The sequence below is a fragment of the Morone saxatilis genome, unplaced genomic scaffold, assembly GCF_004916995.1.
Source record: "Morone saxatilis isolate NCDOM2014 unplaced genomic scaffold, NCSU_SB_2.0 Contig0, whole genome shotgun sequence".
Classification (NCBI taxonomy): Eukaryota; Metazoa; Chordata; class Actinopteri; family Moronidae; genus Morone; species Morone saxatilis.
In genome coordinates this window covers 8,220,988-8,238,460 of record NW_023339650.1, presented here as the reverse complement: position 1 = coordinate 8,238,460, position 17,473 = coordinate 8,220,988, and the positions used below count along the sequence as shown (strand labels likewise).

The 17,473-nt window shown below is 41.2% G+C and overlaps 2 protein-coding genes across 4 annotated transcripts in view; both read left to right on the top strand.

Annotated features, from left to right (window-relative positions):
* The first annotated feature begins 605 nt into the window (after positions 1-605).
* Positions 606-9,653, top strand: ropn1l (rhophilin associated tail protein 1-like). Of its 3 annotated transcripts, none has more exons than XM_035656576.1 (6): positions 606-737; positions 1,332-1,464; positions 2,225-2,348; positions 3,170-3,331; positions 3,948-4,123; positions 7,976-9,653. In XM_035656576.1, the coding sequence occupies exons 2-6, from the start codon at positions 1,334-1,336 to the stop codon at positions 8,094-8,096; spliced, it is 714 nt and encodes a 237-aa protein (XP_035512469.1). In that variant the 5' UTR covers positions 606-737; positions 1,332-1,333; the 3' UTR covers positions 8,097-9,653. The 3 variants fall into 3 exon arrangements, with proteins under 3 accessions (XP_035512469.1, XP_035512637.1, XP_035512553.1); XM_035656744.1 differs by lacking the exon at positions 7,976-9,653 and adding an exon at positions 4,847-5,734; XM_035656660.1 differs by lacking the exon at positions 606-737 and having other exon boundaries at positions 1,306-1,464.
* A 3,526-nt stretch (positions 9,654-13,179) lies between these two features.
* Positions 13,180-17,473, top strand: part of ankrd33ba (ankyrin repeat domain 33ba) — a 13,317-nt gene continuing 9,023 nt past the window's right edge. The window contains exon 1 of the mRNA XM_035673158.1: positions 13,180-14,078. Coding sequence (XP_035529051.1) covers positions 13,647-14,078 — 432 coding nt within the window. The 5' untranslated portion in view covers positions 13,180-13,646. The remainder of the gene's footprint in view (positions 14,079-17,473) is intronic.

Here is a 17,473-nt window from a genome sequence, read left to right as displayed (position 1 = left end):
GTAACCTTTGTGGAGCAGGTTTGAAAGATTCAGTGTATTGTTCCCATGCAGAGTGTCTCCTTCAATTATATGATGACCAGATTAAACAGGACCACTGAATCTGGGGGGACATGGAGTCACCCATTTCAGTTACTTGACCACAAAGGCCGGTTACAAGACTTACCAATTGCTGTCACATCCTCTGAGTGGATGGAGAATTGTCATCACATTGTCCACAAAGGTGTAAATTTAACTTTAATTTTATTTTTCTATAATCAGTAACAAGGTACTGGTTGCAATGCTGTCCAACCAGTCCACTCTGCAATCACTATAATTAGTCCATGTTTTTTTTGGTTTTTTTTGTACATTGGGATTGTTTTTAGGGTAGTCTCAGTTGTACAAAGATGGCGCATCAGACCTTTTTTAGAATTAATTTTCAGAAGAGTGAAAGTCAAATAATTTAGTAGTTTTATTCGTCAGACGCGGTTGAAAAGTAAAAAGAAGTCCTTTGTCCGCTCTGAGAGCCACATCTTAAAGGCTCTGCACTCCCCTGAGCAGCAGGGGGCGCTAATACACTTCACTCGGCGTTGCAGCCTTAGAAAACAAACGAAGAACTCTGTTGCTATGCGACGATGCTGCAATATAAAACTCAAGTGCCAGACATAAGTTAACGTTTATTAGCATTATTGGAGCTAACCACATAACGTTATATCTTTAAACAACTGTCCGCGAGTTGCTGCCCCTTGTTCATTATCCAGGTAACGTTAAACATTTTAATGCGCAACATATTTTGACAGTTAAAGTTACTCAAGTTACTAGAATAATGTCAACATCTAACGTTACATTATATTAACCAACTTAACGTTACCTGGTAACGTTGAATATATATTTAAATTAAGTTAAATAAGATAAAGCTATATTTCCGTAACGTTAATATAACCGAAAGTGGAAATGCTTTTTCAACACAGAATGACTTTCTTGCTTGTAACCTTCTCTCTGGTGTCCTTATGTTTGTTTCTTTATTCTCTGCAATGAACGGGCTCTTCCCCAGCATGGCTCCTTTCATTATACAGGAACCTCTTGTCACCACGAAGCATACATGTCTGTAGCTTTTCCACGTTTAAAACATGTTGAATTGGTAGTAAATGCCTCTCAAAGTTCCCAACATTTGATAGCTAAAGTCAAGAGAACCAGAATTGATTTTTTCCATGTTGTGTTTTTGCCAGCGTGTACAGTTTGAAATGGCCAAGGAGCTCCCACTTTTCTTTTCTTCTCTTCTCTGTTCTCTCCGGCTTTCTATCTGTGAGGTCTCATCTGCTAATTGGACTAAAGTGCATTGTTCTATATTGCAGCCATGCCTCTTCCAGACACAATCTACTGTGCCCAGCAAATCAACATCCCTCCCGAGCTGCCAGACATCCTCAAAAATTTCTCTAAGGCAGCCATTCGCACGCAGCCCAAGGATCTGCTGCTGTGGTCTGCAGCGTAAGTTCTCATCTGTCAGGGAGGTTTTATTCCAATCTTGATCTCTTAACTTAAACAATACCATAAACGGTGACTCCAGGCAGCATCGCCGTGTGAAAAGGCGTACACTTTTCACCTGTGCGTCTCTCATCTTTGCATTGACTGGCTATAATTGGATCCCAGGGGCTTCAATGTTACTGCAGCGGTTAAACTATCTGACTTTCTCCAACAAAGAAAAAGGCACTTTTAAAGTACTGGGTGAAATTTGAATACATCAGGAGTTTCTTTGTACCCCCAAGGACTGACATATTATCTGCTGTTTTATTGGCCACTGTAGCTTGGCCGTGTTTACAGCAAAAGACAATAACGTGAGCCATGTGGTGAAACAGAAAAACAATTCAAATGTCTCCTGGGTTATGTGATGTTTATATGCTATTAAAGTAACACCAGCCTCTGTTGCCTCTCAGAGATGCTAAAATCACTAACATATTATTGGAACTGTGAAGTAAGATAACAGCATGGCCTTTAGCATTAGAAGATAATAATAATAATAATAACAGAATAGAATACCGCTGAATTTCAGTCCAAGAAAACCAAACACATGATGATTTATACTCATGAGAACTCATTAAATTGGACTAATACCATAACTTGGGCCTTTTTTTACACAGTCTGCTTTTATTGCTTTATTTGATTGGCATGCTTAGGAAGCAGGGGGGATGAGTGGCAAGCAGGGTGAAGCTGTGCACAGTGTTTTGATGTGTGTGTGTGTGTCCATTAGATACTTCAGTGCACTGTCTAAAGGAGAGTGTCTGCCTGTTAAGGACAGGCTGGAGATGAATGTTGCCACCCAGAAGACGGACACTGGGCTGACTCCAGGTCTGCTTAAGATTCTCCATAAACAGGTATTTTCTCTACAGCAAAACCACAATATAACTGATCCCGTGTTGCTTCATATTGTTGCTTTTGGAAGAAAAGCAATGCATTATAGTGCATGTTTTCCTACGTGCTTGCCTTACTGTTTGGAATATACACATCCTCTACGAGCCACATTCTGATAACTGTGCCCTCTGTTTTGGGTTGGATTCAGTTTAATATCCACATTTGCTTACCCATAACACATTTAGTTTTTTGTGTGTGTATCTGCATATTGCAGTGGTGCTGTTACTGGATGTGGATCATTAAAGTTTCATAATGTAAACCAATTTTATCTCACCTCAGGCATCCTCTGGTATTTTGGAATGGTGGAGTCATTAACTGAAAACTGAAGCTGAAAAATTCATATTTCCTCAAAGGCCAACACTTAAGCAGCCTTAACCTTGTCAGGATGCTTATCTCTTTCTGTCTTTCTGCCAGAAATATTAATATTGCAGAGTTGTTGATTGTTTAAAACTGGGTTTGCTTTAGAAATTTGAATGAAAACCATAATTAAAGATAAATATGCGAACTTTATGGTCACAACTCCAGCACAAATACAAAATTGTATTGTTGTTTGGGACATATCAATCTACCAGCTTGGAGCAGGAATAAACTGTTCTTCTTATATATCTGTCTATCTATGAGCATGTACCAGGTGTAATAGACTACTTATGTGTCTTTATTACATTGTTTCTCATACAAAAGATGAGAAGCATGGCTGTCTGGATCCCCAGATCTAATGTGACTGTTTATTCCAGCAAACTGAATGATTATTCATGTTTTTTGTCATTCCTTCGCCCCATATTAGCTGTCCTCAGAACAAACATGCAGCAAGGAGCAACTGCAGGAGAAATGGAAGGGTCTGTGTCTACCCATGGACCAGCTTGAGGCCCTGCTGTCGCTGGGCTACTTTGGCCCAGATATCGACTGGATGGAGTTTTTCGCCCTGGGATGCAGTGCTCTGGGAGGGGTGAGATTGTTACATAAGACCAGAAATAAATGCTAACACCACTTTATACAACTTTCTTTGAGTTTTAAAACCTACAGTGAGTCCAAGCGCAGCTGGAGATCCCCAAGGAGCACCTTTTTTCTTCATCTCTAGTCTAGTCTTGAGGTGTTTAGACGAGATCCAGACGCCCGTGATCCAAACTTCTCCATCGGGGTCCCCAGGCTCCAGAGCGAATGATGGATAAATCCTTCTTTGACTTCTTGAATCTTTGTTATGATATTGAGCCAATGATTTTGCTTCAAAGTTAAAGACAGAGCAGTAGAGACAGATTAAAGAGAATGTCTTTAAGCATGGAGAACTTTGCAGATGATGACTTAAAATCTGCAAAAGCAGCTCAGGATTACCAACCTTATTGCACTGAGTGTCAGTAGTTTCACTTTAACCACATGAGGGCAGTCATGTTCTTCCTTCATTAGGCTGTTGTGCGCTTGCATGGAAGTGTATTTGCAGTGTGTGCTTAAACAAGACGTGATCGTCCTCGAACGCTGAATGCATGTGTTTTGTATTTGTGTGTCTGTTTTTTTTTTGACAAACCCCTACTGTCTGCTTCTCTGCGTCTCTGCGTGCACTTTCTCAGACCCTCGTGAGTTCTCTGAAGTTTGCCTGTGAGATCCTGACAGAGGATGAGGAGGGCGGTGCTGCGAGGATCCCGTTCAGCACCTTTGTCAAACTTTACACCTACCTGGCTCTACTGGATGGGGACATGCCACAGGAACACATTGACAAGTTCCTCAGCAGCCTGCAGGCACAAGTGTAGGTGTTGTTTGTCTGTGTGTGTGTGTGTGTGTGTGTGTGTCATGGTTAACAATTGTAGAAATGAAGCCTACCTCACTACTACTTCCACTTGCAATAAGCAGAGTGGATGTAGGCAGTGGAAAATTATTTCATATGCATCAATTATTTTTCTCATTTGAATACATCCCCCTTGGTTTGAGCTCCAGTTAAATCTCATTTAAGTCCTTATTTCACTCTTGTCTGTGAAGATTGTCAGTAATCAAAGGCATATGATATCTACAAGTGCAGTTAGCTTTTTCGTTTCTAGATATTTTATTTGTGACTTATTTTGTTGCTTATATAGATAGCTGACAAGTTGCCCAGAGATTGATTCAATCAAAATTGAATTATTACACACAAAATTACACATTTCATTTAAAAACCAGTGTTTAATAAGGGACATATTTAATAAAATAATGCAGGAAATACATTCAAAACTACTGTAAACTCAAGGGGTTCTTGTTGCCAGTATGTTTTCTGCATTGATGACTCTGGATGTGCTGAACACTGCTTTAACTCTGTTTGGCCCCAACATTGCTGCCACTCAATGCCAGTAGGCTAAGAAGTACAGGGAGTTTAAGAGCTAAGCCAGGTCCCTTGGCCTCCGATGATGCTGTGAGATAGTGATATTCACTGTTTTGAAAATCCCTATGCTGCTGAGTAGAGCTGTTGCACTGATGCACTGGTTTCTCCGCCCGACAGCAACAAGCAGAACGGCATGATTCAGGTTTCCAACTTCTGCATCAGCAGGAAGTGAAGGAAGGAGAGACAGAAAGCGAATGGAAGACAGGAAGGAAGGGAGGAATAGAAGTAACAAAATGACAGTGTTCAATTAATAAATGGACCTGCTAATGCTTCTTTTAAGCACAGCTGTTGTTTCATTACATAGAAATTGGTCCCATTAATTGTTAGAATCAGGCACAGTGTCGTTGTCCAGCTGAACGAGGCTACTATTTTGTGTCAGGTTGGTTTTAATGAGCAGCAAGAGAGGCACAAAACTGCCTTGCACAAACTGTCAGGTGCAGTGTGTGTATATGCTTTTTAATGCCTGTTCCCTTATGTGTGGGTTAGCCAAAGTTCATTTATCATACACACAACCAATCACCTTGCAGCCTCACCTCATTTGGCCTCTCTGCTATTCATTTCACCCAGCAGACGAAAAAGGAGATAAGCTCTGAGGGCACAAGAGCGTGATTTTCAGCTTGTGTTAGATCTAAAACCCCCTGTGTTTTGTTCACTGCTCAATGCAATATTGTACATGGGAAAGTACCATTGCACACAAACAGGTTTATTATACTAATCAGAAAGCACACTAATCAGATGCAGGGCCACAAAATCTAAGAGGCACACACATGCTTGCATAAAATCTCACGCCCAGTCTCTCTAAAGTATGGCAGAGAATTTGACGTCTACAAGGATGTATTGTATGTATTAAGAGACACTGTTTCATGTGTGACTGTGAGAGCATGATCTGTGGTCTTAAGAACATCTTTTATTTTGCCTCTAACACACACAGACAGACTGAGTATCCCAACAGGCAGGACAGGAAACAGCATCAGTGGGAACTCACACAGTTGAGGCATAGTTGGCAGTAGGTTTTAGTAGAGGAGGATACCCCTTGCAGGATTGCAGCTGTGGCCGAGTCAAAGGGGATTGGAGGACAGATAGAATCCCAGATAACCCGATAACTGCAGGCTCTCCACTCGTATGACACAGCAGAAGAGGAATTTTGTCAGGGCTGAAAACAGATCTTTTTGTGAAGCACACAGTAGAAGTAGTAGTAGAACATAGGTAAGCAGTATGTTCAGTTTTTTATTTATTCAATAGAAAATGTAACATTGGAAACAAGGAACCTCCAGTTTTGGTTCCATAGTTACTGCTCCACAGATTTTACAGAAGGAAAGTCCCTTTTACAGTCCCCGATTTCAAGTTGGTACTTTCCAGTGGCACAGGGACTATTGGGATGGAGCTGACACAACATCGCTGACTTGTGAAACACAGTTTAAGACACCCAGTGGAAATTGTGTTCGATTTTACTGTTTTAAATTACATTTTGTTGTTCACTGACATAGACAGTGAACAAGAAAAGCAAAACTAATTCCAAGAGAAAAATACCAGAAAAAAACTAGATCCTTACTTTTATACCATCTTGCCTTTCTGGTTTTCCATCTCTGCACGTCTTCAGTTAAGCATTTTAAGGCGTCCCCTGACTAAAGATTTTACTAGTCGACTAATAGTTGTTAGTTCAAGCCATTAGTTGTTTAATTATATATTTTTACCAGTTGCCTTTTAAATGATAACAGATGGTGGAGTCCTTGCTGCATCTGACCTGTGGCCCTTTGCTGTGTGTCATCCCTTCTCTTTCTCCCCCTGTCCTGTCATTCTTCAGCCGTCCTATCTAACAAAGTCAAAAAGCTGTTTCCGAACAACCAACGAGCTGTGAACATTTAGTTCATTTTTTTCAACACAGCATAACTTCACACATCTCGCTGTTCAAAACACAAAATAATTAACTTCCAACTTCACAAAAACAAATACTCCTCTCTTGCTTCACGTCTCTCCTGCCTGGCCTCCGACGGCTGACCTACACCTTACACACTCTGATACTCATTCCAGCCCCACTCCACATCCAAAGCTCCTGCGCTAATGGTGTAAACCCTAACCCTTGAGCTCACATTCCCGGTACAGTCAGCTAATAGGATGCTAAGTAGGTAGTGGCAGGAGCGAGTACAGTTAGCACATGTAGCATTACACCGCTAAAAGACTTCCTGTGTTACGAGAGAATAGCCCGTGTTGCAACAATCCCCAGATACTTGTGAGAAGGTGCAGCTTTTTGTTTTTCTGCAACTATGCGACAAATGGGAAGACTAAGACTTTTCTCATAAACTACTGGTTTAGTCAACTATTAGGGGACAGCGACCCAACAACACCAAACTACTTGGTTTCGGTAATCGGTCTAAAACTGAAACCAATTAAAACTGGCACCTGTGCACTTGTTCTATTCAGAAATGATTGTCTTCTCAGGTAGCATCTGTCTTGAATGACTGTAAATTCTACTTTCTATTCATGTATAATTCACCTAGGCAGTGTACTACGGATCTTACCATGTGTTTATTATTACGCCAGCTTTTAAAGACAAGCCCCACACTTTTCACCGTACAGCGTCCTCACAGAGGAACATGTATTTCCATGCAACTTAGATGTATTTTTAGTTGCATCCTCCAGTACAATGTTCATACAGTACAGCTTCAGAGCTGTGTGCTCCATTGTGTTAGGATATTGGAACTGTGGAGCAACATGATGTCATTGCAAAGATGTCAGTGGTTTAGGAATCTCAGCTCCAGGGCGGACATTGTTGCACAACCTTTACTGTTTCTTCAAGCTTTGCTCATAACATCACATCTCCAGGGACACGACGAATGTAGCAGAGCAGTGCGAAAGAGACAGGAGAAGAGAGAGCGGACACAAAGGCTCCATTTGAGTGTTCCTCTCTCTAGCTGTTGTGTAACAGATTTCAGGGTAAGGATGAGGGAAAACATGATTCATGCTGTATTCTAAAGTCGCAGAACATGGATATGTTATCAGTCAGCTCTACTGTACTCGGAACAGCTGTACTCTGCTTTGTAGAAACTTGTTTAAACATTAATGGGTTGTTTTACATGATTTAATCAGTCTAGAATTTATTGTTTAGGCTTGACTGTACTAGTATGTATCAATTATCTGTTACTGTAACCGAGGTATTTGCATTAGCTATTCAGTTGTATATACAGGACTTATAGATTGTATTGTGCATGTGTGCATGGATGTCTAACAGCATACTATATGTTCCAGGGAGCTCCAACAAGGGATGATAAAACCTCTGGATTTTATCCATCGGGATGATATGGACTCAGCTCCTCCTGATTCATCAAACTTTGCCAGAGCAACCTCAAGAGCTGAACGAGAGCTATGAAAGACAGAAATTAAAGCTGTATGCGGAACAGTGAAAGCTGAACCAAATCCTAAAAGATCTGGTGGTGAGTGCAGGGTGTAGCATGTGTTTGCTGGTGTGACTAGAAGAGTCAGCTTGAAATGCCTACCACTACACTGTATCTGGTGTAAGTAGAATCACAGACTTTATGCCATTGACATCCCCTTCCTCAAGGATTTTGGTTTGCAACTCACTATTATTTTAAAGCTAAGTTTGGATGAAACAAACCTCCGCTTCTAGCTGTGACAGGCACCTGTCATTTAAGCAAACACCCCCAAAGCATTTTTCTCTTTAAGCCTCATTACTTCCTTAATGGAACAATGATTTTATAATCCCCACTGTAGCGCATGTTAGCGGATGTCAAATGAATTCATTCAGACCTGAAAATAATACATAATTACTATGTATTTCAAGAGAGAAGTTGGAGGAGTTTTTCCCACCGAATTCAACACATTCTGGTACTTGTTGGTGCCAGTATCCTGCAGCCATTAGAGGAACAGCATTTTAAGACACCTCCGCATTGGCTTCACCACTCTGCCTCACCATTACAGCAAGGTTATTTGTGTGTTTGTGTGTAAGAGGACAATCTCTGCAAGAAGAGAAGAATCACACTTTTATTTTGCGGCGTTACTCAGTGCTGTCACACTTAACTCTTTTGCAAAGGGCCTCATTCGCTTAACAGTATAGATTATGTAATTTTATGTAATGTTTTTGTCTATTTATTATTGGATTGTGTTTACTGTCTAACAATGTTTGGGGGATATGCTAACAACAATACATGAAATTGATTTGTCCAGGCTATATTTGGGACCTGTTCTTACACACATGAAAACATATCATAAAAAGAGCTTAATTAAGGGCCATTGCTGACTGATTAAAATTAGTTAATTACCACTTGTGGATTGTTGAATTTCTTCTATTCAGCCGGCAGCAAAAGCTTTTTCTGTCCCTAGATTGAAGTGTAGTTCTTAGCTTTTGAATAGACAGTGTTGTCTGTCCCGGCCTCATTAGCTGATTAAGCAATAATATGGAGAGTTTCCAATCAAGCTATTAATAATCAGACATTAGGCCTTTGGTATGAAGTGGATAAACAACATTTTAAGGCAAATCTTAAGGCACAAGTGGCCCCGTTTAAAACCTGACAAACACTCACACGTTCTCTTTACCCTCACACACACACACAAACCTAAACAGTTCAGTGCTTGTGTCAAGAGGAGACTCATAGGAGATCTTTGTATGGCACTCCTGCTTCAGGTATGCCATAGAAGAGACCATGGTGTGTTGGGGTGTTTTGGCTGTTTGTGGTTTCAGGAGGAAAAAATGAATGAGGGACTGCAGGAGCTTGTCTAAACCTAGCAGCACCAAGGTCATACGCTCATTTGGTGCATGTGGGATGCAGGCATATACTGTATGAGCTCTACTGAGAGAAATGTATTTACGATCAACACAGGCCTTTTATATAAAGAGCCTTCCACACCACCGTCATTTCTCAGTTTAAAGGGACATTTGGGCGGTGGTGCAGATGGCCAAAGACATATTTAAAACAACCGCTTTGGGGACATTTTGGTCATCCCGCAGTGCTTCCATGTCCGTGTAACTTCTCAATATTAGACCAGTATGCTTATATTTGCTTTCCCTTGCTTACATGCACAATGATCATTCTGCTTATGGCTGCTTTTATAGGCTAGGAGCGGAGCTGGGTTGCAGAAATGATTAACTAATGCAACATGCCAGGATTACTGTAGCAAGTGAGGGTTGAACTCAGCAGTACGTGGACCCTTTCATCTCTCCCTATTGCGGCAGGTGTAGTGGAGCTGTTGGAGGGGACTGTAGTTTTCCAAAGACCACCTTTTGTTAACCTCAACCTGATGAATTCTTGATGAGTATTTTAGGTTTTCCAACATGTGATGACTTCTTCAAGAAAATATTAACAAATATTTTGCAAACAAAATGGCATTTAAAAAGAGACAGTTTAAAATAGTAAATGAATGCAGCTTTGGAGTGCCATACTCTCACTAAGTATACATAGTTAGTTAAAACAGCCTTGAAAATGTAATGGATAAGGGACCCTGTATAAACCATTTACACGACACACACAGACACAGACACACACACACAAATTCGCAGAAGAGCTCATTGTGATTATCTGTCCGGGGATTTCGATTTTTTTTTCTGAGCCTAGGTTGAGCTAATGCAATTGGCCCTTCAAGTAATGGTGTTGCTAGTGTTGTACTATTTACAGCATGCCTAAGTCTTACATGACTACATGTGCACATCGCAGAAGGTGAATGCATTTTTCAAATGGTCATACAACAGTACTGTACAATATCACAGTATATTGCAGTCGAACAGTGAGTATGGGGCGTTGTACATATGGAAAAGGGATCTGGGATCAAGCCTAGACCACCGTGAGCTTTGAATCCATAATACAGGTGTCTAAACATCATATAACAACAAAACACAATAAGACAGAGACACAATAATATTGGGTAATATAAAAGGCAAATATCGCTAGGCCTGTTTTTTTTTACCAGGCTACTTGCAGTATTTTCTACTACAATTTGCAATATTGAATAATTTATAGGATTAAATTGTTAATGTTAAATTATTATATTTGTTATAAAACACCAGTTTTATAGATATTGTCATAAAATCAATATAATGCGAACAACTGGAATAGCTCATTTATTTATGCCAATAAAATGTATCAAATGTTCGCACATAATATTTGTACAATACATTCTTTCAACCTGTGAAAATTTTGACATGAAACTAAATGTTTCCTCGAGCCAGTTTATTAGGTCCACTTAGCTAAAAGTGATGCAGTCTAATACAGCAACCCTGAAATTGTGTGTTTGGTTCTCATTATTTTAAAGAGATGCAGATTTTATGGTTATTTTCTGGTTTTCTTGAGTTGTATTGCAGTATATTGAGTTTCTACCCCATATTTTGTTTCCTTTATTTATAGCCAGTGAATATTAGTGAATATTCAGGGATATTTAAGGTGAAACAGGTAGAAAGGGTAGAAGATGGTACCCCTACTGACAGTTTTCCAATTAATTTATTCTAATGATGTGGAACTACTGAATATTGATAATGTTTTAACCATCTTGCCTGTTTTTTAAAAAAGAATTTAGTCTCTCGCCTTCATGAGCCTAAAACTAAAATTTACTTGCACTTGCATGGACACATAGTCTGTTCATAATTACCATGTGAGATATATACAAGATTTAGTGGATGAGTTACAGGCCAGATAAACAAGGTATTAACATCAGAAATGGAGAGTACAACCTTCAGTCCTGAGATATCTTTTTCCTCAATCAAAGTTAAATTGAGGATGGGGACTTACATTTTACCATTACGTTCTCTGGTGATTTTGTCTGTGGGTTCACTTGACGGTAAAACTTTTCACAGATATTTATCTGTGGAAGTGCTTGCACTGACTGCCAACCACACAGCAGCCGACTGATACCATAGAGATGGAAGAGCCACAGGAGAGCAGAGCTCTCAGCTGGCAGTAGATGAAGGTATAACAATAATGGGTACACACTGGGACTGTTATGCAGTCTGTTTTTCCACAGCAGGTGATGTCAGCAAACTGATGTTATTAATTACTGAGAGAAAAAAAGGATCATCTCTGTTAATCTGGCTGCGTATCAAAATATTGTAGTATTTAGGCACACATTCTTCAGTAACAGCAAATCATAATAATATAATAATCTCTTCTGACTTTACTCTGTTTAGTTATAAACATTTTTTTGTGTATAGGGAAAACAACATGTTATATAATATATATTTATTTTTTGGGTAACATCAAAATAGGGTGCAGAGGTCAAGGCGGAGGTCAAATGTGTACCCAGCTGATGTAAACCCCCTGTTTTTCCATACATATGATATCTATTGTAGCAGCAAAAAGCAGCCCGGCACATCCTGTGAAGAATCTGATGCTACTAGTGGGATCGATCTTAATCTAATGTCATTTCAGAGACAGCAACTGTCTGCTTAGTGAATCTATATTATGATAATGCTTTGAAAGAATTTCAAGCACAAAATTGACACCATACCTGTTCCAGTTTTAGTTCCCTTATTTGGGGTTACTTGCCAACTTATTTTTCAGTCATGTTCGTGCTCACTTTTCTGGTCACGCTCACACAGTTGCTCCTTTTTTGCACACTAGATGAACGGCATTTATTTTCTTAGAAATTAATATGAATTTTCCATCAGACGAAATGGTTATACAAGTGCACAAATGCAAACCCGACTCTCACCATAGTTCAGTGCCAAGTAATAGAGCCCAATCTATGTCTCTATTATCTCAGCTGGCCAGTGGCCAAGGAAATAAGAGCAAGAGTGGTAACTGAGCAGAATGCACCGAGGCTGTGTAAAATAAATGATCTCAGAATCACACTAAATGTAACCCATGTGCCACAATCATTTTAATAATGCTAATCACTTAATTGGAACCTAATCTGCCTTATTAGCCTGAAAGTTGGCCTTCCCCTTTTTGGTTTAAATGACTCATCGTAGTCTGACACATGAATGCAGCTTTCCCCCACGTGAGTTTTACATGAAGCAGATGTACACACAGGGGATTTTTCTTTTCTAAAAAGTGCCTACTTTGTTTTCAGTGACGAATGAAACCACAAAAGCCTGGCAGAAAGTAGCATAAAATAAACTATTTGTCAAACATAATGTGGTATCCAGAGCAATACAGAAGAATGACTAGTGTTAGGTGTACTGGCAGGTGCTTAAGAACTAATAGGAGGGAAGTCACACATAAACTGCCTATTTATGCTTTAATTTTAGATAAAGACCATATATGAAACAGAATTATTATTATTATTTTTTTTACTTTTGAATGAATCAAAATTTAAATAGGCATACTAATGCAATATCATACATATAAATACACATACAAGTGAACCACAAAGACACCTTTATGAATATCCAAAGAGCATTAATGTTCCACTTCAGAGCAGAGAGTAGAATTAATCTCTTGTAAATACACAGAGAGGGAGAGAGAGAGAGAGAGAGAGAGAGAGAGAGAGATAGGTCCCAGTCCAATCTAATCGGATTAGGAGACTGTGGGTTAACAGGCTGCTGTCTCTCTCCGCCCTACATGGGACGGTCGTGCAGTCTTACTTTCTGCTTTAGCTCCACTTTTCTTGTTGTTGTTGCTGAAGCTCTCGCGCTGCCGTGCCTCGCACCGGTTAACTGGAACTACAGCGTGGTTTCGTTTTGAGGGCACATCGTGGGACGTTCACGGCTCACAGGGCACGATGTCACCAACCCCGCGAAGATGACTGACGGGCAACGGCACGCGCAACATGCTCCACTGATATATGCGACACAGGGTCGAGGAGTTTGTGCGGTTTAAAGTCCTGTGAGACCCTGTGAGTGACTTTTTTTTTTCTTTTAAAGTTCGGTAGTTTGATTCCGCTCTTGTCTAGAGAGACAGCCAGTCCCATGCCCGCGCCCCACGTGCCAGGCTGCACTCTGCCCCGAGGACAGTGCCCTAGGCTCGGGGGTTAGATGGTGCTTATCACGGACGACAGGGATGGAGGAGGCGCTTCGTCTGTCCGGGTCAAACAGCTCCAGCAGCAGCAAAAAGTCACCCAGGTCTACCCGACCATAGCCGAGGAGCCGCCGTCCAACTCTGACGAGGACTACCTGGGCTCCTGCGAAGAGGACGATGACGACGACGATGGAGAGGAGGAAGACGATGGTGAATTCGAAGAAGTTGACTTCGAGGACTTGGAGGACTGTCGGAGCATCGTGTCGGACGACTCCTTCTACCCGCCTGATGATGTGTTCGCGGACTCGGAGCGGACCCCGTCCCCGAAGTGCCCGGAGCCGCTGTCTTTTTTCCAGGCGTGCTGCACCAACAACGCGGCTATCGTCCGGATAATGCTACGGCACGGGGTGACGGAGGAGGAGGTCAAGGAGCAGGACAGGAATAACAGGGTATGGAGCACATAATAGCACCACTCTGAGTAACTTCTCACAAGTAGGGACTTAGCTTGTGTCTCAAAGTGTCTTCAAGAGTGAGGGACAGGGCTTCTCATGACTCAGTTCAGTTAGGGAGTCTCACATTCAGTAGATACTGAAATGATTAAGCCTGAGCTTGTGCAGTGGCTTACTTACCTATTTACAGGCCCATGCTGGCCTGCCTCACTAAAGTTATGCCACCTATGTCTCAAAAAGCCTGCAATTGCAATTATTCATTCATAATTAGATTAATAATCAATCAAATATTTGTCTGATATTTGCTGATAAGGAGATGTAAGCTGACTAGTCAATTTCTTATCAGGTTCCTAGTTTGCATTAAAATGCCACATTTTATATCTTCCACCAGTATTCATTATATCCTTGCTTTGGTTTATTTTTATAATGAGCTCACACCTTTATCCTGAATCATTGCTCAGAGCATACAGGTATTTTCTAACAGGTCTGTGTGTGGCAAGAACTCAATTTTGCAAGAGCAAGCAAGTTTGCAGAACATACAATCCTCTGTGTGTGTGTGTGTGTGTGTGTGTGGTCATGGTCATGGTCATGCAGGCCCCCTATGTGTATGTGAGTGTGCGTCTGAGTGCATTTTCTTATTCTGGATTTGGATTTAATTTGAAGCAGGTTGTGGGTAAACACATTATCTACCAGTGAGATGATGGCATTAGTGTGTCTGCCAGCAGTCTTGTTAATGACCCAAGATGCAGTTGAAAACCATCAATTCCACAATGGGGGAAGTAGCGGTGCCTCTATTTTTGCCCCATGTCAAACGCTGATATAGATAGCAATGTGTAACAACTTATATACGACTATATACGTTGAGTTAAGTATGCTGACTTTAAATTACCTAAACAAATTGGTATTTGTCCCTAAAGGTAATTTATCAAAAGAGGTTCTGCTCTTTGGAAAGGCTATCTGCAGTGCAATCATCAAGTATGCCTTGTGTTTCACTTCACTCCTGCCAAAGAACTGCAGCCCAGAGCAAAGAGATAAATCCATAATGATGGAACGCTAGACTACTTTTCATTCGTCTGGACATTTTGCTAATAGTAACTGAATAAGCTGGCAACAAGCCCTGTGCTGAACTAGGAATTACACGCTTTTATCATGTATTGTTGTGAGTGGGTTTGTGTTGGGTTGATTTATTTTTATTTTTTTTACCGTTTTATCCAGAGAAGAGTTGAAAAAGCCTCTTTTCTCATTACCAGCACATTGTTTTATCCCTTCACATCTGGAATATAACTGCAGTTTTCGAGCACTGGCAGCCCGGGAGCAGTACAGAAGCTCGGAGGCAGCTCACTTATAGTCGCTGAGGGTGTGTTTTGTTCTTTCACTTTCTCCACTGAACATTTCCCAGCTAGTCTGAGTTTTCTTACTACTGACCCTACATCACAAACGTGTGTGTGTAACCTCCAGGCTATCCCTCTCTCTCTTTGTCTCTTCTACTATTTCACTTTTCTTCATATCTCTCACCGCCTCTCCCTCCTTCTTTCCCTGTATGTATGTATGTAATTACGGATGAGGTCACGGGGAGGAAGAGTAAAAATGTCGTCACTGGAATGTACCGATTTCCTTTTTTCTTCGATATGACATGTATTTGGGAGGCACCCCAAAACACAGTTCTGTTTGCGTGCATAACCAGCATGTGTGCCAGCGCATTCACCATTTATTTTGCTATGCCCTGTGACCTCTGGGAGGTGCACATCCTCAGACAATACAGGTTAGGGAACTCATGCATTGGAAACTCATGTAGATATGCATCTGTTAAGCTCATTAGGGTGTGTGTGTGTGTGTGTGTGTGTGTCCTGACACAGATGTCAACATCCTAATCTAGCAGACATCCTGACAATGTCATGTGCAAGACAAAGAGGGGTATTACATAACAGATCAGTACCAGACCACACATCCCTTTTGTTGTTAAAGCAGATTAAACAGGTGGAATCAATACGAATTTTTAATGTTCACGTTGATACACCGGTCCAATCAAAAAGGCCGGGCTTCATCAATATTTTGTAGTAGCTACAGAATGGCAGCCCAGAAGCTGGTAGGGATTCGGTTTTGCATGAGATACTGCTGCAGGATAGGTATTTGCCAGCACAGGAGATTAGCCCTGAGCCTGTGGTTAATTGTAGTCAAATTAGTGCATTCATTATCTGCTGTACAGAAAAACCAAAACAGTTTGAAAGGGTGTGGGTGACACGGGTTGAGAGATAAGTTAAGATTTGTGTGGTTTGATGTGTTGTGACAAGGGACCCACACGTCTGGGCCTGTGGTCTATAGCCAACGCCCAATTACATCACAGTAATATGGCCCAGGAACAGGAAGACAAACGTTTGGTGATGAAAAGCTGAGCAAGTTTCAACAACTTCGACAAAATATTATGGAGTAAGGATAAGACATGCAAAGAGGGGAAAGAAATAACTGAACTCCAATATCCTGTAGCCATAGTTGCTAAAAATGAACCTGTGTGACATAACAGGAAAGAACAAATGTTTTAAAATGGACCTCTAGGAATGCAAATGAAGTTTGATAGACACAACCTATAGACCTGCATTGAACAGTGCAACCCGACTTTTTTTTGTAAATGTTCCACAGTAACTTGAGTATATGAGAAGGCTTACTGAGCAAATTGTTTATTGTTGTTGAAATTGTGTCATCATTTAAACCAACAATCACAACTTTTGATAGTGTGACTGTGATGGCGGATGGCTGGATGAGATTTCAACAAACCATTTTCAACTTGGTGTTTAGGACAGTCTGTGTTCCCTTTGCAGTGAATTGGATAAGTTGTCATGCTCACATAAAAACTCGCGTACGCACACGGAATCCAATCAACTTAAATGAGGCCTCTCTCTTTGTCACGCGCACGCAGACACACACACTCTCCTCCACTAGAACACAATCAAATTATCCAAATAGGGTGAGATCAGGCGACACACAAACAAGGGCATATACAGTACGTCGCAGGCAACAGGCGACAAAGTCAACCCCACAGTGTCAGACAGGCAGAAAGTACAGCTGACCGACACGCAGATCGACCATCGGGCCAACAGGCGGGCAGACTAAATGAGGCAGAGGCGGGGAGAGACGAAATTTGGCACTGCAGATAGCAAGCATGACGCTGCTAGCGAGTATGGACGAGTGGAAAAATCAAAGCGACAGTCATACACATCTGATTTGATGCAGCCATGTGAACGCTCAGCTGCAGACAGAAAGACGGTTAACAGGGAGGCTATTGACAGAAACATGGCCCAGTGTGGCCGTGCCAGTGCTTCTGGTGTATGCGATGGAGTGTATTTGCCCGTGTGTGTGTGTGTGTGTGTGTGTGTGTGTGTGTGTGCTCCACAGTGAGG